We start from the raw sequence: 22,593 nt of genomic DNA on the forward strand, positions 1-22,593 counted from the left end.
CCCCCCCCCCCCCCACTTTAAAAAACTGATACATTATAGTTGTATATAATGATGGAATTTGTTATTACATATTCATATATGCATACAATACAACATAATTTGGTCAATATCACTCCCCGGCTACTACCCCCCCCCAATTTTCCCCGCCTCTTACTTGGATTTGGCTGCAATAACACTTCAGTTTGTTTCATTATTTTTTCTGTCCATATTTTGGTACATTCAGCTTTGCTAAGGAGATTCTCTAAGTGAGCATCCAATTCTGTCTTCTCTGCCTGGCCAAGCTTTTCTTCTGTGAACTGTGATTACATAAAAAAAATGAAATAAATATACTTCAAATAAATGTTAGAAAACTATTATCAATGTAAAAAGCAAACTCAAATCCAAACAACCCTACAAAATACAAATAAATGTATTCCAGGTTTGTTTGTATGCCATTGCTTATGAAATGCTTTTTTTGCCCCACAGTAATTTTCCATACCCTTTATTGTAACATTCATAATGACTTTATCTCATAGCTATAACGGGTAGCTCTGTTAGAATATATGGTGTGAATTCTGTAGAAAATCTAGCATACTGCTTGGTATATAAATATTTCTTACCTATAAAGGTGGGACAGCATAATGAAAGGACTAAGAGCTTTGAGTCAGGTCGATGTGAATTCAGATCCTGACTGCTACCAACTGTGTGACCTGAGCAACATTTTGAATATTTTTCATTAGTATCCTCTATGGTAAAAGAGAGATAATACACAGTGTTTTGAGGACTGAGTAACACTATGTAGTTCACTCTGTTCAGTGCCTTGTAATTATTATTTTAAGTTTAAATTTAAAAAGGGCTGTTTATATACTATTAGCACTTTAATCACACCCAAGTTAGATAGGGTTTTAAGGAATATTTTGGAAAAATATCATTTGTTTCTTCATGATGTCATACCTATAATTTATAGACTATTTTTTGGTATATATCCTATTCAGTCTTACTGTGGAGGTAATTTTTTTTAAAACATCATAAAATGTAGTTAAACATACTGAACTTAGCAATTTTTATTATTGTGTTGATGTTTGAGGAAAGGTAGCATTGCCTACACAATAATAAAAACGAAAAAGATTTCTGTGTAAATCTTATGGTGAATACTTTTAATTAAAAGTAGAGGTGATGACTCAGGCTATTTATCATATATAATTTACCTAGAATACATGGTTTTTACTCATCTCAACACAGGCACATTACCAGCACTAATTCTATACTCAGTCATGACTCATTTCTAGCTAACAAAACAGTATCACTTTGCCTTTCTTCCAGTCCTGGAGAATAGATTCAGGGGTGCTCTACTGATCTGCATCCTTAATACTTTTTATTTTGAGACAGGGTCTTCTTGCTCAATTGTTAAGTTGGTCTTGACTTGTGATCCTCCTGCCTCAGCTTCCCAAATTGCTGGGGTTACAGAAAAGTGCCACGGTGCCCAGCTCCTGTCATTTCTTAAAAATTCTTCTGTTGTCCTATTTTCTGAGTTTTATTATCTGCTTCTTTCAGCATCCTTCTTCTCAGTCTAGTTCTTTCAACTGACTTATCAGCATGTTTAGCTGAAGGGTCCTCTAGAATCATATTCTTAGACTTCTGTTTATAATCTCCACTGAAGGTCCTGTTCAGGACTAGAAATAACAGTGGTTTATTTTTGGTTGTTTGTTCTGTGGTGCTGGGAATTGAACTTAGGGGCTTGCACATGCTAGGCAAGCATTCTACCACTGAGCTATACCTGCAGCCCATTTTTATTTTTTATTTTAAGACATGGTCTTGCTGAATGCCAGGCTGGCTTCAAGCTTGTGATCATCCTGCTTCAGCCTCCTGAGTAGCTAAGATTATAGGTGTGAGGCACCATGCCCAGCTGAAATAACAGCTTTAAAGCTTTAGGTCTTTTAGAGAATGGCCTGGTCAGTCTTTTAGAGACTGACTCAATGGGTGGAACTGAGAGTAGCAGTTCTAAAGCAATTGCCTAAGCCCAAAAACTTGCAGTGTACTGTATGTCAGAACTGGGCACTGGACAAAAGCAAATTCTAATCCCAAGGTCAGCTGGATACACTATGCAACCTCATTCCTAGGAAGAGAAATTGGTACTCTTTACAGATCTCTGAAGATTCTAAGCAATAGACATCTTACAGAGGTATGGATTATAACATATTAAAAGAATACCACCAATAGTTAGATATAGTATCTCCCGGAAAGCAACCAACAGCAAGAGGAGAAGGATACACCTAGCTCTAAGAAAAACTTTCACCCAGCACTTTAAAAACTGGAAATACCCGCATAAATTTCTCCTTAAGCAAGAATATCCACTTGTTTCTTCACTCATTTATTCAACAAAAATCTATCAAGAAAGAACCTATGTATGTGCTAGGTAATATTCTAAGCACATGAGTTTCAGCAGCCAACAAGGCAGATAAGATTTCTATTTAGGAACCTACCATTTTAGTGGAAAGACAAAAATGAAAAAAAACAAATAATTTGATAACAGGGACACAAAGATATAAGATGCTAAAGAAAGGACCAAAATAGCTGATTCTATCATTTCTAAGTGATATAATAAATGTAAATGTAGAGAAAGAATGAATTCTTCAGGGAAAGGGTGAAGAAGGAGTATCAGGGAAGGCTTCACTCAGGAAGAGATGTATGACCTGGGCCTGGAAGAAGAAGGAAGAGTATAAAGGATTTGAGATTGGGTTGGTTAGAAAGAAATCCCATCTTTGAGCAGGTAACAAATGATCTTTGAATTAGTGATAAGAAATTAGTTATATAAAGATCTAGAGGATTAGTACATTTAAGCTGATGATTTTTCTTCCAGTTGCATTATTTCTATAGTATCATTAACACCACCTTTATGCATATTACATGTTATTTCTGTGTAGACATTCCTTATTTGTATTTAAAAATGAATACTTATTAATAATAGAAAATTCAATAATATAAAAAATGGTACTTAAGTCAGTCTTTGTGTAAAGTACCCTTCTACTAACAAGAAAATCTGTTATACAGGAGAATAAATTGAAAAGTATTATCTAAGAAGTCTAAACCTACAGGTCTATTGTTTTCAGTATATAAAATGTTAAACTTGCCTAACAGATGTTTTAGAAACACTAAAATTTGAAGGTATAGATTAGGCCTGGGAATATAGCTCAGTGGGAGAGCACTTGCCTATGATATGCAGGGCCCTGGGTTGAACTCCCAGCACTTGGGGTGGGAGAGGAGAAAAGACTAGAAACGACTTAAAAAAATTTATAATAGTGATTAAAGAAGTAGTCGCTAAGTAGTCACTGAGTTTATCTGCCACCTGTTGGGATTCAAGACAAGTTTTCCCTAACAGAATTTCAGAGAATCAATTATAAATAACTATTCAGAAAATAAAACATTTCAATCTTCAGTTCAAAGGCCTGTTTGCTTTGTTATTTAAAATTTTCTCCGTGATTCTCATGGTACTCTTATAGGTATCTCTCACTAAAAACAAGTTTTAGTGAAAAAAACATGTGAGAATAAACCAAAGATGGGTATGTGCAACAAGTCCTGTAATTACATAAGTGTAAAGTAGAAACAAAATACGTAAATTCACTTACAAAGTTAGTTCTTTACAAACACCATAGTCGTTTTTTACTTTCTAGTTCAGAAGGCCAAAACCAAATCAAAACAATATCAGAAACTCTTTCATATGTGTGAGATAGTCTGAATAAAGGAAACATGTTTAGAAAATGGCAGTTCTATACGAAGGCCCACATGAAGAAAATATCTTAAGTTCCAATAAGAAATTCTACCTGTTTTTTTTTCTCACATTTCAGTCTATTATATGTGGTTTTATCTTTTGTTTTTTAAATGTTTTCTTTTTAAAACAAGATTATCACATATTTCTTATACTTTTGAATTCTTAATGTCAAGACTCTAGATGTTAAAAAAATGCCATACACTAAGCTGGGCATTATCTGATAGTCAAAAAAATCTTCTGTTAAGAATTATAATTTTAGTGATCAACAAGTTTGGGCAAAATGTTTAATCACACCGAGCCTAAGGTGTCAATGCTGGAATTCAATCACACATCTGCTTGAATTATGTCTTATCAAACTAAACTACCCTTCCATTAAATATTTTGATTCAAAGAAATTAGTATTTTTATTTATATCACCATTATCCACGAATATTCTGTGTTTCTTTGCTCCTAAGTATTTGTTTTAGACATCTATCTCCTCCAGCTCTCCTGTTTCCTACATGATGCTCAATAATTACTTACCCAATTAAAGGTAGCCAAAATTTAATCTTCAGTGAAAAAAAGAGGCGGACACACACACACACCACTATTAAGATGGTATTTTTAAATTTAAATGATGTATTACCCAAATGTATAATTACAAAAGACATAATATTTTCCATTATTTTCTTTGTGGAAGCTACAGGAGTTTTTTCATCAGTCAGAAGGTATGTGGTATTAACAATAAAATGTTACTTAATACATACATTTCTCTCAAAAATTTAAAAATACATTTACTACAGAAAACCGAGTTATCACAACTAAATTTGGGAGATTTAAAATACTAATACATTATTATCCAAACTATATATATAAAGACATGAATTGGTGTGAATATACTTTGTATACAACCAGAGATATGAAAAATTGTGCTCTATATGTGGAATAAGAATTGTAATGCATTCCGCTGTCATATATAAATTTTAAAAAATTATTAAAAAATAAAATAAAATACTAATACAAATATTTATGCAATATATATTTCCTTCTATTGCAAGATGATCAGCATATGATGTGATTCTTCCCCTCAAGGACTTTATATTCTAGTTGGGATAATAATATTATTTTAATACAAATGTAAAATTATAATGAATGCATCCTTTCAGAAGTCAAAAGACATTTATATATATATATATATATATATGTAAAAGATCCCTTTCCTACTTACTAAAAATTTAAAATCAACCCATAAAAATTTTGGTTTTCAACATCTTCAAGTTCAAAATCACTGCTGATTTTATAGTCTCTAGATAACTGGTGTTAATCAGAAACCACAGCTAAGTTTGGGCATGTTATTTTAATGAATGAATAGCAGCACAGTTTAATAATTGAGAACTTTAATGAAAACAATTTACAAAAGTCAGAATATAAATAAATCATAGAAATCCTAGCCCAATGCTCTCTAAAACGTAATATATAATTTTTTATAACATTTCACTTATAGTAAAATGGCATGAGCACAGATAATACCCTCTATTATTGGGTAAGGCTAATATTCTAAAAGTAATTAAACTTTTCAGGGGGACACTATATAACAAATCCTGCATATGATATACTAATAAACTATAAAGTGGATCCCTCACCATGGGTTCTCAATTTTTGCTGCTCTTTAGCACTATTTGGAGGAGTTTTGAAAACAGTGATGCCCAATTCAACACCTAAGATTCTAATTTCATTGGACTGGGGTACAGTCTATATGTGGGCATTTTAAAAATATTCCCCAGGTAAATTTTAGTGCAGCCAAGACTAAGAGTCACTGTTGTAAACGCATAAGTAATTATTTAAATATTTATCTAAACTTGGTTTGTCATTATCTTAAAAATAATTTCAAGAAATATGAATTGAAAATCTTGTAGATTTTGTAATTATCTTGTTTATGTAGTGCATAAATGTAAACCTCATGTAGTACATAAGTGTAAACGTCATCACAAGGTTAAACTATCTTTTCTCTAGGAGTTTATTAAATTAATACCACTATCATCAAATAACCATACTGGATGTTGTGAGAGAAAGAAACAGAGCTGATTCCTTAAGACATACAACCTGTTGAAGACACTAAAGCCACAGAGTTGTAGAATTTTAGAGTTACTTCATGGAAAGAAAAATGTCACATGATCATACAGAATTGAAAAATGACACAGGATTTCCCATCAAGCTCCTGTGGTTTGAAAAACCTTCATAATTGAGATGGACTTGAAGCTGTTATTAGGAAGAAAGAATAAGAAGGGAGGGGATGGAGGGCATTCAAGATGGGTTATAAAAACCTGGAGTTAGACAAGTACAAGATATTTTGGAAATTAAAAAATAATACATGATCAGAATGCAGTTTTTTTGTGAGTGACAGAAAAGTGCAGATTGCAAGGGAGAATTTTACATTCAACTAAATTTGGTCTGAAAAAACTGAGTCTGAGAACAAATAAATGGCTATTAAAACGTTAGTGGACTAGCACAGTGATGATACCAGTAACCCCAGCTACTCAGGAGGTGGAGATAGGAGGATCTCAAGCTCCAGGGCAGCCTCAGCATCTTACGGAGATCTTGTCTCAAGTTTAAAAAAAGTGCTGGGGATATAGTTCAGTGTTCCAGATACTGGGGTTCAATCCCCAGTATCACACACACAAAACACAGATACTTACTAAATAATTTAGCAAGGATAAATTACTTGATGCTTTTGTATTCTATTGTTTTGAGGTAGTTAGAAAACAAGTACTCAAGTGGACTAGTCAAGAATAAATATTCCTACTCCTTTATACATTCTACCTTAACATTCTTTTCAAAATGCCAAGGTTTGGGGTTGGGATTGTGGCTCAGCGGTAGAGCGCTCACCTCGCAAAATGCCAAGGTTTATAAACAAATTTTAGAAGGAAGAATGGAATGACGGTAAGATCATTCATACATACTTTAATAGTTTGAGCTGATGTACTTTAAAACAAGGAAGTTTAATTTTTAACTTTTTAAAGTAAAATGAAAAAAAAGGTATGGTAATTAATTGTCTATCAGAATGGCCTATTCTTTAAAGTACAATTTGATTTGAATGGAAATTATTTAGTAATGAGAAAACTTAATTTTTTCCTTACTGTTTTTTATTACTCATAAAGTCACTGGCATAGCTCTTAACGTAGTCTTAGCATGAATTGTGGTAGTCTGGCATTTATGCTGATGTCAACTCAATTTAGAGTAGGAACTCAGTTACTGACTAAATATTGAAATGAGAAAGCAGTGTTTTGTTGAAAATTACCACACAGCATTTCAAACTACATGTTATTTTATGAAAGCATCTTTTTTCCTAACCTTTATTTTTAAGAAAGTATTACGGAGAATGTCAAACATACAAAAATAAAACAGTATAATGAAAAATAGTATAATAGAAGCCCAAGGACCTATAACTTCCCTTCACAAACTGTCAACACTAATTGTTTCAACTGTTTTTTCTTCTGAAATATGTTAAAGCAAACATCAAAGATAGAAGTTTTTCTATATTTCAGTTGGTGTCTGTGATCGTTATGAGAATATAAAAGACACATTAAAGAAGCCTGTTTATTTTGAAAAAGTTCCTTTTTTAATAAATGGTTGATGTTAAAACCTTGGGAATCATCCTCAACTTTTCTTTCATATTTCAGAGTCAATGTGACAGCCAACATGGTAAAGATTTTGAACCTCCTCTTGCTATTACTATCAACTAAATCAAAATTACCTTTTGACTGTTCTAAGGCCACAGTCCCCTAACTTGTTTATCTTTAACCTGTGAAACCCTCAAGTTTGCACAAGTTGCATTTGTTTCTTTTTTCTGAAATGCTTTTCCTCAAAAACAAACAAACAAAAACAGAAAACCCCACTGTGGCTGTGTGATTCCTTGAGGGTTCTTTGAATTTCACCTTCCAAGAAAGACCTGCCCTGACTATATACTATCTATATAACACACCCACCACCACCAACCCTGCCATTATCCTCTTCTGCTGGCCTTTTCTAACAGCTTTGCTAGAATGTAAGCTCTGGGAGGGCAAATACTTTGTTGATTTTATTCACTGCTATATTACCAGAGTCCAAAATAGTGACAGGCAGACATGAAGGCTGATAAGAAAATTAGTTGATAGCTAACAGATGAAGATGGAATTTAAGAACCTTTTCCTAAAGAATTTGAAACAACAAGTACTTAAATCATTTGAGAAATACACTTTTTAGGAGCTTTGCTAGAATTTTCTTTTTTGTGTGTGTATGGGGGTGGGGGGGGCTTACAGGGGATTGAACTCAGGGGTACTCGACCACTGAGCCACATCCTCAGCCCTATTCTGTATTTTATTTAGAGACAGGGTCTCATTGAGTTGCTTAAAACTTCATTTTTGCTGAGGCTGGCTTTGAACTCATGATCCTCCTGCCTCGGCCTCCCGAACTACTGGGATTAGAGGCGCATGCCACTGCAAAAGGCAATTTACTTTTTAAAATTGAGTCCATCAGCGATTTAAATTAGACTAAATTCTAGTAAAATGTATCTGTCCTATTTAAGCAGTGTAGGTAGGATAAGTACCTGAAACACATCTAATTGTATTTAATAGAACGGCACTACATGGTGTCAAATTTGCATCAAGCATCTAGAATCACCAGCAAACATCATTTAAAACAAAATATACTAAAGGCTCCATCCAGTCTTCTGTTGCAGTCAATGTTAAGTCTAAAAGAAATGTCTCATAATCAAAATTTACTTCAGACTCTCATTCACCTTATATTTTAGAAGTAGGAGAAAGGAAGGTTAAAGCAACTACCTTGTTGCTTAACATGCAAACTTAAGAACTAAATTATAGGAATTTCCCATTTGAAATGCTCAGATTGTACGAGATGATCTTTAAGGTCTCTCTAGGCTACAACATTCTATTGTATATATCTTAAACCCGCACTGCTTATCCAGGATGAGAAATCAGCTTGCTGTAGTAAGTTAGACAGCACTGGTTATTTACTAGCTGTGCAAGTTAAGCAAGTTATAAAACTTCGCAGAAGCTGCTTCCTTATACATAAACGGCCGTTAATAACATCTATCTGGCAAAGTGACAGAAAGGATAGCAAAATTCTTGACATACAGTTTTCCATAATATTGGCAGCTATTACCTTCTTTTGCCAATGATATCGCAATGTAGAATCAACCATGCCAATAAAATTAGGGTGAAGCAGACAAGGAAAGTAAAATAATAGAACAGATTTACATTTTAGTGTTAATTTGATATGCATATTAGAAAATTGTTTTCTCCTTACAAGAGAATACTGTTGCTACTCTGTCATTAACATAAACACCAGATTGTATATAACCCATGTTGTGAAATTTACATCTGTCCATAGATTTAACTGAGTTAGCATAATGTGGGTGATGACTATAGGAAGCTGTCCAAGTTCTCCACAACTGACACTTCCTTGATTGCAGAATACCAAAAGATAGTGAACTTTTCCCCCTTAAAGTATATTTGAAACATACCACTGTGACCATGGTGTAATATGAATATCCCCCATCACTCCTTGCTTCCCATTTTGGGAATGAGTGAAAACACCCAAACTCCCATGTTTTCCGTGTACTTGGCAAAGTCTGGATATCAACAGGCGATCTCCATTTGCCCCAAGAGCTGCCAAGCGCAGGGACAGTCCTTTCAGAGAGGGCTGGAGGGAACTGTGTTGGCAGCTCCCTGGGTAGAGGGGAAGGAAAAGGAAACTCCCTTCTTGGACTCCGCAGGGAGGGTGAGCGACTAAAGGAAGGGGTGGGGGTGGTGCAAGAATGGTCCGTCTGGGTTACCCTGCCGGACTCGCCCGGCCTCCGGCAGGCAGGGGAAGAAGGTCACACGGAGTAGCGTCGCGGGTTGAGAAAAGCGGGCGGGGCAGCGCCCCCGCCCCGGGGCGAACCCAAGGTGTCCTCCAGCGGCCGGAGGAAGGTCCGGGCCGCGTCGCCACCCAGCCTCGCTTCCCAGGAGCGGCGGTTGAGCAGGAGTGGGGTCGGGGGAAAACGGCCAGCGGGGCCAGGCCGCGCCCCTCACCCAGGCCCGGGGGCTACAGCAGGCCGGCGGGCAGATGGCGAGGCCGGGGTACCCGGGCGCCGCCGCCTCCAGCCGGGCAGAGACGGCCCCTCCCAGACTTTCCCCCGGCGCCGCCACCCTTTTCCCCCACCAGCGCGGTACCTGCACAGCACGACTGAGGAAGGTGCCCGCGTCGGCTGCCAGCTTCTTCATGTTGAAGTCCATGANCCCCGCCGCCCCAGCTGTCGTTTCCGTGGAGGGGAGGAGGAGGAGGGGTGAGAGGGTGGGGCCAGGGGGAGAGAATAAGCGCCTCCGAGCAGGCCGCGCGCCCAGCGGCGGCCGCCGAGAAACTGGGCCTATCGAGCCGAGAGAGCTGCCTCTAACGTCGCCGCTGGCCGTAGCGGGGGAGCTGGACCCCGGCGGGCATCCCTGAGGTGTGGGGCCGGCTCCCCAAACGTGGAAGCGAGCACCGACCGCGGGGCGGAGCCTTTATCATGGTTATCGCGGGAACAGCGCCCTCTGGAGGCTCGTGGCCGCTCAGCCGCGGGGCGCGCCGGGAGCTCCTCCCCTCAGCTTGCCGGGGAGTTTTAGGGGGCGCTCCGCGGGGTCTCTTTGCTGCTGCACGTTCGCAGTTAACCTCTGAGAACCGAGAGTGCAGAGGACCCAGGTTCCTCTTTTAATTTTAAGAGGAAATACGGAAGTTAGGGCATAGAATTAAAGTATCTGTAAGTTGGAACCAGCCGGCCCCAGTCATCTCATAGCACCGGCGCGCCCCGCCTTTCCCTGAAGCCTGGATGGCCACTCTGCAAACGTTCGCAGAATGGGTTGCATTTAGCGTCCCCATCGACCCTGTTGTGTATTCATTCAGCACTTTTGAGTATCTGCTGTGTGCCAGGCGCTGGACTAGGTGCTGGAGATATCATGCCCTTACTCTCTTGACAACCTTCAGGGTGTTCACTCTGCTAACTGGAGCTGTTTGCTGCCCCTAGGACTTTGAATCCGTTGAGGCAGCAAGCTTGCAGGACTACAGATCCACATTAGGTGCCTGCTCTGTAAAGCATGGTGCTGGGGACTCTGTGCTGGGCCATGGACACAAAGAAGTTTAACATGGTGAGTGAAAGAGGATAGCCCTTGACAATTCAGCGTGATATTTCAGTAACAAATATAATGTCCAATCTGTTTGAAATCCCGTCCATCCAAGTAACTTTTAAAGCAGCCTTCCGACAAAATCTATGCTTAAATGAAGTTAAAAAAGGTACTAGTATGGAAGGAGATTCATTGGTACTTCAAGAATAAGGAAACACTATTTTGTGTGTGTGTGTGTGTGTGTGTGTGTATAGTTTTGTGTCCATTTGATATAATGGGGCTGGGAAAATGCAGACCCAACAGGCAATGAAATGAGCTTCCAGTTAGGCTTCAGAAACAGCAGTCACAGAAGCAATAGATGCTGTTTAAGATTGAAAGATAAGGGAAGTAAAAACATTAAAAGGGCAAGTAGATAACTTATAAATATTTATCTTATTTTATTCTTATTCTTTTTGGTGGTGATAGAAACAGTTACCTCTTTTTAATTTACTTTTTAATATTTATTTTTTAGTTGTAGTTGTTTGGACACAATACCTTTATTTTATTTTATTTATTTTTATGTAGTGCTGAGGATCGAATCCGGGGCCTCGCATGTGCTAGGCTAGCGCTCTACTGCTGAGCCATAACCCTAGCCCCTAACTCTTTTTAAAGCAACTCCAATATCACAAAATCTCCCAGCTCAGAAATACTCCATATCTTTCATTTCCACTTATTTCCCAGCAATACAGAACAGGAAACATACAATCAGAAATCCTATTTTCCTTTTACTATCTCTTTTAAATCTTTGTGTGGAGAAGCATTCTCTCTCTCTCTCTCTCTCTCTCTCTCTCTCTCTCTTTGTGTGTGTGTGTGTGTTTAAAATAGGTAATCTGCCATAAACTATGTTTATTTTTATAAATGCATCACACCACCATGTCCACCATTAAGAAAAAGAACCCTGGATCCTCTTCCTCAAGTGTTCAGATTTTCCTAGACTTAAAGAGAAAACTTAACTTCCTCCTTTTGAACCCTCCACAGCTGTAATCTTCTTTGCCATTCCCTTTGTCTACCTTATTTTCATAAATCCTTATTCTTAGCCTTTGATACCTTTTCTTTACAGAGAACATATAAATCGTCAGACTATTTGGAAGGATCTCCTTCAACTAAATTTTCTTATTTCCACCTCCTCTTCTCCACACTCTTTTCCCCACCATTACCTCATGTTTAAAAGGGAGAGGATCTCAGGTGTTCTGAGTAGAGCCGCTGTTCCTTTAATCTTGGCTGCACATTGGCATCACCTGGAGACTCTAAGCAACACTAATGCCTGGATCCCATCCTGAATGTGGACTGGGCACTCGGATGTTTAAAAGCTCCCTCAGGTGATATCTAATGTGTAGATAAGATTAAAAATGAACCCATTGTCCTCTTGAACTATCTCTTCCCTTTGCCCACAGATAGATTCTGTTTCTTACCAGATGTGAGTCTCTCAAAGGTAGTAACCATTTCCAATTTATTTTAAAATTTTTATGTTCTACATTCCTGGTGACAGAGTGGATTCTCAGATAATTTGCTAAATGAATAATGTACTCAAGTCAAGATGTATACAGTTCTGGGTTCTTTTGTGACACCAATACCCTGAACCTAAACTTCCAAATACCTATTTACTTTCAGGTTCAGTGTTTCCAGTGGTAAGGCTGTTGTAGTTTGCTTTTACTTGAAAGTTGTTCCTTTTTTGAGGTTCCTATATTTGCAACTTGAATCACATGCAAAAATCACCTAAGCCAGAAATCTGAGCTCCTTTTGATCATTTCCTACCTCCTGACAGTTTTTACCTCCAAAATGTTTCTTATCTTTGTTCTCTTCTTTAAAAAAAATTGAAATAATTTCAAACAAAAAAGCAAGAATGGTTCAAAAAATTCTGTGGACCCTTTGCCTAGAAACCACACTCAAGCCTTAGCCAATTGTTCCAGAGTTTATTTACAGCAGAAGCATCCAAGCTAAGAGCATGTGTTGTACCCATGTGACATGTTGCTCAATCCTCCTTCAATCCAGGTCAGTTCTTCAGGCTCTTGGACATACTATCCCTCTCCCTCTGTTCCCCAGGGCTAACTTCTTAAGTTGATATATCAATGTCTCTTTTATTTTCTACTTTCAGTGAATTTTTTTTATGTATCTGTAAGTGATACTACTTATCTTCAAACTATGAAATGGGTATATAGATGTTTACTTTTTAATTAGGGATATAGTACTTTTGTTTTTGTCTGCTTTTATTCTTTGTGGATTGATTTCTTTTGTGTCTCATAACTTTTAAACCATATCTTCTGTTTTACTCAGTTTTTAATAAGAAATGGATGACCAGTTTAAAAAGTAATATCTAAAAATAAGTAACATTGCTTTACACCAGCTACCAATCAGAAAATATAATAAAAGAAAATATTTCATTCCTAGCAGTATCAGGGAAGTAGATTTTCTAGGTGTATGCAATTATTTTGCACGACCTGTATGGAGAAAATTATAATTCTCCATTGAGGGCCACCAAAGGAAACTTGACTAAATGGAGAAACCTTGTTTTTACTTAGAAAACCCCATATAATAAAGATATTCACTCTATTTAAATTATTTGTTTAATTTTTGGCAACATAGCTTTTTGTTTTTTAACTCATTCTTAGTGACTTGTTTTAAAAATGTTTCTTCTGTCAGAGGTACCTAAAGGATATCACTGCCCAGTGAGCAATTTTGGTATGAAATTCTTTCTTGGCTTGGAAGTTCCAAGATCATTTAGCTGTTATAGATTTAAAACCCAAATCAGTGGGAGTACACCATAATTATAAAATTTCAGGATAGACCCTGTCCCTTTTCAGAGCTTGTTCTATGACAGAAAATCTTCCTTAGCATCATATGGTTTAAAAGTTATGAGACACAAAATAAATCAATCCACAAAGAATAGAAACAGACAAACCAAAAATATTAGATCCCTAATTAAAAAGTAAACATCTATATACCCATTACAAAGTTTGAAAATAAATAGTATCATTTACAGATACATAAACATCATTCAGACATCTTCCCCATCAGCCATGGGGTAGGTTTTATCTGGTCTGCCCTTCTACTGAAGATACAGAACTTCATGATTTTTAATTTATGTGTATATATGAGGCTATGAAGTGGGGATGGGGACACTAATTGTTACCAATTCCTGATTATAACAAAGGTCTAAGGTCTTTTCTCTAGTTACTGTATGTGTTGAAAGCCACAGCCCAAGGGGCCCCAGCAAACTTTCAGACTGCCAGCTGATGATTGGCTCACAGGGGCCCCAGCAACTTCTAGCTGATTGGCTCCTCTGCGGTGATGCTCATTGGGCTGTTTCCCTGCCCTTTCAGACCATGGAGCTGCTCATTGGGAGACTTTTTTGGCTCTGCCCACATGACCCAGCCAATCGGCCTCAAGAGCAGGAGGATTGTGGGAGGTGGAGAGGCTTGTGGGAAGCCTATGGTGGTAGTTGGGCTCTGAGGGTTTTTCCTGAGGAGCTGTTTTGTTTGGCGTGTGTGGTTCTAAAAATAAAGTTTGTTTCTTTTGACAAGTGGCTCCTTAATTGTGCCCAGCCATACTGCTGGCAGTATGGATTTTTATGATACACTATTTTTAAAATTGACATATATTTATTGTAAACATGATATTTTGAAATATGTATATATGTATTGGAATTAATAAACTGGGCTAATTAACATATGCATTATCTCACATACTATTTTTATGGTAAAACACTTAAATCTGTTTTCTTAGTGATTTTCAGGAATACAATATATTGTTATTAACTGTAGTCACCATGTGGTACAATAAATCTTGGACTCATTTCTCTTATCTAACTGAAATTTTGAATTCTTTGACCAATATCACCCAACCCCTATCTATTCTCCCCTTCCCCTGCCCCTTGTAACCACCATTCTATACTTTGCTTCTATTAGTTCAACTTAGATTATATATATAAGAGGGATCATACATAAGTGAGATAGATGGTATTTCTTTCTATTTCTGGCTTATTTCACAAACATAATGTCCTCCAGGTTCATCCATGATTTTGCAAATGACAGAATTTCTTTTTTTAAAGGGGTTGGGGTTGTGGCTCAGTGGTAGAGTGCTTGCCTCGCATTTGTGAGGTCCTGGGTTCGATCTTTAGCACCACATAAAAATAAATAAATAAAAAGGTATTGTGTTCAAATACAACTAAAAAAATAAATATTAGAAAAAAAGACAAAGTAGCATTCGTTTGTGAATATAAATACTACATTGTCTTTATCCACTCATCACCACCTAGGTTTAAACATTCAGACATCTTCCCCAACAGCCATTTCCCCACTCAAGATAGGGTCATGTTGTGTACTTATGGCTGTGGTATCCATTTCCTTCTTTATTTCTGCTGCTTGGATATTTTCCCATCTTTTTTGCAAGCTCAAGTATGCAGTAATTTTCCCCCTACATTTTATTGGGCATGTATTTCTTTTTCTTTTTTTCTTTTTCTTTCTTTCTTTCTTTTTTTGTGTGTTTGTGCCAGGGATTGAACCCAGGGTGCTTAACTTTTGAGCCATAACCCCAGCCCTTTTTAAATATATTTTATTTAGGGATAGAGTCTCTGTGAGTTGCTTAGAGCCTCGATAAATTGCTGAGGCTGGCTTTGAACTCTCGAAACTCCTACCTCAGCATCCCAAGCCACTGAGATTACAGGTATGTCAGCTCTTTCCTTCCCTTTTCCTCCCCGCCCCCACTCTTTCTCTCTTTCTTTCTTTCCCCCCAACATTTCTAAGTGTTTGTAGTGGAAGAGTTTTCATGTTGTCTAATCTATCTGTATTAAGGACTGATTGTGTTCCCATCAAGTAATAGACGCCTGGCTACAATGACTTATCCAAATATGAATTCAATTTCTAACCTACTATGAAGTTCAGAGGTTGGCAGTTTTCTGTTTCTTTTCGGCCATTCTTATGTAACTTTCATTCCAATGTCTCAAGATGCCTTTAAGCCATCACTTAATATTTTCAAGGAAGAAAGAAGATGAAGACTAAAGGCAAAGGTACATGCTTTCTCTTTTTTAAATCAAGATATCACTTTTTCCTAAGTCCCACTGAATAAATTTTTATTGATATCATACTAGCTAGCACTGGATCATTTAGTTTCCCATAAATGCAATAGTTTGGTAAACACAATCTGCCTTTTTAAGAGATAAGAGTATCTATAAGAGTATAATAACTCTTATTTTTTTTAAAAAACTATATATTGTCATTTTGAACAAACTGGGATTTCTTTTAGCAAGGAAGGACAGAAGAGTTACAGGTTAAGCAATATCAGCATCTGCCCTGCTACTGTAAAGCAAGAAATGAAAATGTCCCATGCTCACTGAAATTTCCTTTCAGTTTTTAGTCTGATAAACAGAATCAACTATATAAATTTGCAAGGACCAGTGCAAATGAAAATATGGAGCCCTTTGTAGGAAAAAAGTGCTGTTAAAAGGTGCTGAAATGTAAACAAACAAAAAAACCCAAAAAAAACCCCACTTTCATTTCTACTGTGATCTCAGAATTTATCATAGTATTTAAAAAATTTGCTATTTAATGCCATTCTAAGCAAAAAACAAAACAAAACAAAAGCAAAACCAAAAACTTAAATTATTAGCCTGGATTTTTACTACACATCTTCATATCACACAATGCCAGTTGTAATATGCCAATACAAGAATAGTTAATGTGTGTGTCTAATCACTGAAATACATAATGCTGTTTGTTTGTTTATTGGTATTGGGGATTGAATCCAGGGGTGCTTCACCATTGAGCTACATCCCCAGCTATCTTATTTTTTATTTTGTAACAGGGTCTTGCTAAGTTTCTGAGGCTTACCTCGAACTTGCTTTCCTCCTACCTTAGCCTCTCAAGTAGCTGGGATTTACATAATGTGTATTTCATACTGTATATGCATATGTGTCTTTTTCTTACCAACATAGTAGAAATGCTGCATAGAACTCACTTGATTTTTAAGTTTCATTTCTTGATATGTGCACATTCTACCAGTTATCTCAACCTTTGACTTGCTGATGATTAAGGTAAGATTGAAAGGAGGAGGAACTATGGACTTGCCCTTGTCTTCTAATATCAGTTCATTGTGTGACAGCTTCCATACAACACTTACCTTGTACTCTCATTGATCTGCTGAAATTCTTTACTCTTAAGTGTATTGCAAAAACTGTATGTGAATGGGGCCTCAAGGAATGGCAGCAGATATGTATCTTCTGTAAGTGTTGATGTAGAAAGATGTTTAAGACACCATATTTGCCAGCTGCAGTGGAACATACTTGTAATCCCAGCAACTAGGGAAGCTGATGCAGGATGATCGAGAGTTCAAAGCGAGCTTCAGCAACTTAATGAGGCCTGAAGCAACTTAACAAGACCCTGTCTCCAAAAAAAAGGGGGGGGGTGGATTGGGGTGGGGCTGGGGATGTGCCTCAGTGGTTAAGCACCCTGGGTTCAATCCCTAGTACCAAACAAACAAGTGAAAACAAACAAACAAATAAATACCATATATATATGAAAAAGCAAGGTGCAGAACAGTGTGTGTCCTTTTATGTAAGTAAAAAAGGGATATGATTATAAATATATTAAATCCACATATATCTGTATAAGCAGAACTTTTTAAATAAAAAGAATTTTAAGAAACTATATACAGTAGTTGCATTTGTGAAGAAGAGCTGTGGGGTAAGGAGTGGGAAGGGGAGGAGATTTTCACTTTCTATTTTATATTTTTCTATACAGCTTGGATTTTCAACCTGTGTGTGTTTGTGTATATATATAGATACACATATTAACACATTTTTTTATACTTTTATTTTTGGAGTTTAACATAAGAACTTAACTGATTTAGTAATCATATTGCATTATCATTAAAAGTATTCAAACACCATACAAATGAACAATGAAAGAAGCAACCAGCAATCCCAAGTACCACCACCCAGAAATAACCAGTGTTAACTTTTGGTGACTGTATTTCTGCACATAAATACAGACAAAGAATGAATGAGAGAGAACGCTCTACCACAGAAAACAAAAAGAAAGTCGTAAAAGATATAAATTAAATATACTTGAGTTTAACAAAAACAAAAAAACTAGAGTGAAAAGTGGATAGCTAAGTTTCATATTTCTTTCTGACAAGAGATTTTAGATCCTAAAAGACCCCTCTCAGAATCATTTTGTATGAAGTTTTCTTTTTAGCTCTCCTTTTCTAAACTATCTGTTTCAATCTTATACATCATCTGTTAACTGTTAAAGATGAGATAATGGGATCTTTTGTTTCTTGATCTTTCCTTTATCTCCCTACCAATTTGGTTTGATTTGATTATCTTTACTTTTGGTAGAAGGTTAAACAGGGAATCAGCAATTCTGTGTAATTAGAGGGTATTAAAAAAAAAAACAAGCATTCTCAAATGCTGTTGGAGGAGGTATATGCATTTACTAAGATATTTGGAAGGGTAATTTGGTATACTTATCAAAATTATAAAACATATAAGCTTATTTGACCCAGCAATTCTACTTGTCAGAATTTATCCAGAAGCAAGTTTGTACAAAGATAAGTATATAAATATATTTTTGTGACATTGTTTTTAAATTTTTTTTGGACATCAAGTCAGATTTTATTGTCCCTAAATAAAAATTTTTTGGAACATAGCCACACTGTTTTTTTTTCTTTTTCTTTTTATTTATTTATTTTAATTTTAATTTTAATTTTTTTAGTCATACATGACAGCAGAAAGTATTTTGACATATAATAAAATTTTTTAAATTTATTATTTTTACTTATACATGACAGTAGAATGTATTTTGACGTATTTTACACACATGGAGTATAAGTTCCTATTCTTTCGGTTGTACATGATGTGGAGTTAAACTGGTTGTATATTCACATAGTGACAGTGTTTTTAATACCAGAAAATTGGAAACATGTTAATCAGTAAGGAAATAATTTTATGACTTATAGCACACACACAATGTAAAATATCATGCAACTGTTAAAAGAATTATGGAGACAAATACATGTTGAAATGCAAAAATTGTGAATTTATAATGTTGTCTTTTTCTTTTTTTGTGAATTTATAAAGTTAAGAGAAAAATTCATTAACACACAGTGTAATTCCCTGGATTATAAAAGTGTGTGTGTGTGTGTGTGTGTGTGTGTGTGTTTTCATACATTTACATTGGCACAGAGTGGTGAACATAGAGAAAAACTGGGGAGAAGAAAAGGACTGGGGAGATAAACAAAAGTCATTTTCATATTAATCCTGTATACTTAAAAATCTGCTTTAGTATTTACAATGGAAATATATACACTGTATAAAAGAGGGAAAAAGAGGAGAAAGGGCAGGAAGAAGAGAAAGAGCCCTTCAGTCTCTTCTTCCTCAAAGTTTAATTTGTGAAAGTAAATCTAATTTTATCTTGTATTTCATGTTGAAAAATTGACATAATGATTAAGTCTGCAGTATTTTCAAATGTAAAGTAAAACAAAGCAACTTTGCCTTTAACACAATCCACACAACTTGCCATAGATATTAACCATCAAACCCCAATTTTTCCTTACCTCAAAATTACATAGTTCCCTTCCTATTATGCCTACGATCCTATAATAATTTAGTTCACCACATCCTTGATCCTGAACAAAAGTGCTAGGCTACTGGCAATGCTCTTTTCTTTCAAATGATTTCTAGAAATATCTTGTCCTTTATGTCCATGTTTTCACTGGAGTGATTGAATTTTCATTCCAGTATAGAATAGAGCTCCATTATAATTTTATTTTAAACTTTAGTTAGTGATATTATCTTGTGACTTAGAATAAAGACTAAAAAGAAGAGTAAAATAACAGGTTGGCCCACATTGTTGTAATTTAGGTTAATATGACTCATACTAGTAATAAGCTTCCTGTATTGAAGGGCACATATATTTTACTGGTGCTTTGAGTTATGGTAGTAAGGAAAAAATATCATCAAATAAAGTGGTATGTGTTTAAACTCTTAAGTTCTCAAGGAAAAGTTTAAAAAGACACAGTTATCAGTTGCTTACATATCCGATGAGCTAAAAAACACCTATTATGAGCAATCTCTACGCTAAATTCCATGGAAGACACCAATCAATATAAGATATGGTTCATTCTGCTGGGACTGGTGGCACAGGCCTGTAATCCTAGATACCAGGAAGGCTGAGGCACAAGGATAACAAGTTCAGGGCCAGCCTAGGCAACAGAGCAAGATCATTCTCATAGTAAACTAAAGGGGCTAGGATGTAGCTCAGTAGTAGAGCACTTGCCTAGCATGTGTAAAGTGCTAGGTTTAATCCTCAATTTAAAAAAATATAGTCTTTTCTGTCAAAGGACACCACATTATCAGATATTATGGAAATCTGAATCTAAGAAAATCAGGCTTGGAATACATTCATTCAAATTATTGTGGTAAAGTTAAAGTTAAGGATACTTAGAAGTCTTGCTAAGAAGGACAAACCATGACCCTGTGCTCAGAGCACATAAAGTTTTAGACACACACACACACACCCACACACAGACAACCTAAATGGTAAGGCTTGTAATGCCAAGGATTGATGGAGTTGAATGAATAAGTTACAGAAAGGACATATTATTTGGGTGGAGTAGTTAGATAAGCCTCATGAGATGAGACATTTAGTGTCCAATGTCTACAATGGAATTAGAAATATGTGATTAAAATTGGGGGAGACCACCAGGTTAAAGATATAGACTTTGGAGTCATTTGTGTAAATGTGGTAAATAAGATTCCCAGCAGGAGATAAACAGAATGAGAAGGTAAGAAAGACTAAAATCTGAAAAGATAGAAAGATACTGTGAAATTAAGGACAGATTAAAAAATTGAATATCTAGAAATTTAAAATAGTCATTATAATAAAAAATTTAATGGACTGACTAATAGCATGTTGGGTACAGATGAGATTATTAAATACAAAATAATACAGATGGCAGCATGGAAAAACAGAAAATGAAAAATATGGATCAAGAAAAATGAGAACAGAATGAGAATGCTAAATATACTATAAGATTTCCTGAAAAGAAGATATAAGAAGTTTTACAAAGGGACTAAGAGAGATCTGAGCTTGCACTCTTGCTCTGTCCTCTGTCAGTTATGATGTATCAGGAAGGTTCTTGCCAGATGCTGGTCTTCAGAACTGTAAGGAATAACTTTTTTATATGTAAATTATCCAGTCTCAGGTATTCAGTTAGAGCAACAGAAAATTTACTGATTTTTCCTCAGCTTCATGAACTTCTGGCTTCTACTTTTGTTTTTGAGAAATCTGTTGCTGCTCTATTGCTAATCTAATAGTTATTTTTTTCTTGTAGGTAGTCTGTCTTTTATATCTGATTCCTAGGCACATTGGAATCGTCGTTTATATCTATATGCCAGGTACACTGTAGTGAAATTATAGTATTGCAAAGACAAATTATAATTTTCACTACAATGTGCTTAGTGTATACTTCTTTTTATTTTGCTTTATAGAAATTTCTGACTCTTGACCTCTAGAGTGTCTAGTTTCTTTGCTTGTCCTCATCTTTCTAATTTTTAATTAAAGTTCCTCAAGGTATAATTCATTTTCACTATTCCTTTTACTCTATAACACAGATAATTGCCTCCACTCAAATATATCTATTTATATACAGATGACACCCAATTCTCTTTTATTTCATTCACTAATATTTTAACATCTACATATTTAAAAGATAAGAACTTTTTTGGTAACTATAACCACTATACCATTATTACACCTAAAAGAAAATTAATAATGATTTCTTAATGTTAGCATATAGTCAGTAGACAACTTTGTAATTCTTATAAATACCATAAAATTTACCAAATTTTAAAAATTAAGGTTTTAATTAAGTTCCTTTCTTGATTTCAGCTGTTTAGTGGTTTCTTTTTAGTGGTTTCTTAGGGTAAAGAACAAAAACTGTTACTGGTTTATAGGCCCTGCATGATCTCTCATTGCTTATCTTGTCACCCAGATAGATGGAATGCAATCAGCAGATCTTAGCTTATCTTGAGTTGATATATAAGTAATAATAATATATCAAAGAGCATCTGAAACCTTTATGGTGAAATTTGCATTTCTTGGAATTTGTTTTGACCAAAAAGGAGACAGTTAAATACTGATGTGGGAAATGGTGCAGGCCTGTCTCAGCTAAGGTGGATATGCTACTGAAAGGGTCTTGGTAGACATCAAACTTTGACAGCTCATCCCATAGTGCTCCCCAGCAAACTCTCAGGGTTTGGAAAGAACCCAATACAACTGAAATTGTTTTCTTTGTTACAGCAAGGACAAGCTTCCCAAGGACAGACTGCCTAGATTCACCTCTTGGCTGCCAGCTAGTCAATTTATTTTGAAAAATGTAGAAATGAGGATAAGTGTTCCCAGACTTTCTGTAGTTTTTATTTTCTCTCATAAGTATAATTTTTGCCCTTGTTTCTTTGTGTCTTTATATGTGAAAAAGTTTGTTTACAGGTAAATAACCACATGTCTTTGAGTTTTTCTTTGATATTAAAAGCTTGGTCTTACTCTTCAAATCCATCCTCTCTATTCTTTCTCATCTCCCTACTTCTATCCACTTTGTTGTTCAAGATACAAATTTGGGAGTGTTTTCAGTGTGTCCTTATCCCTCACCCCTAGCTCTTTTCCAATGTCCATTTCATCTTCAAGATCTGAATAG

The 22,593-nt window shown here is 35.9% G+C and overlaps 1 protein-coding gene across 10 annotated transcripts in view; it reads right to left on the reverse strand.

Moving 5' to 3' along the window:
• Sh3glb1 (SH3 domain containing GRB2 like, endophilin B1) overlaps positions 1–10,007 on the reverse strand; it is a 33,603-nt gene extending 23,596 nt beyond the window's left edge. For all 10 annotated transcript variants that reach the window (XM_015504729.2, XM_048814981.1, XM_048814980.1 and 7 more), the window contains exons 1-2: positions 9,940–10,007; positions 155–296 (exon numbers count right to left, since the gene is read on the reverse strand). In XM_015504729.2, coding sequence (XP_015360215.1) covers positions 155–296; positions 9,940–10,002 — 205 coding nt within the window. In that variant the 5' untranslated portion in view covers positions 10,003–10,007. The remainder of the gene's footprint in view (positions 1–154; positions 297–9,939) is intronic.
• Between the last annotated feature and the right edge of the window lie 12,586 nt (positions 10,008–22,593).

This window comes from Marmota marmota, unplaced genomic scaffold (assembly GCF_001458135.2).
Source record: "Marmota marmota marmota unplaced genomic scaffold, marMar, whole genome shotgun sequence".
NCBI lineage: Eukaryota > Metazoa > Chordata > Mammalia > Rodentia > Sciuridae > Marmota > Marmota marmota.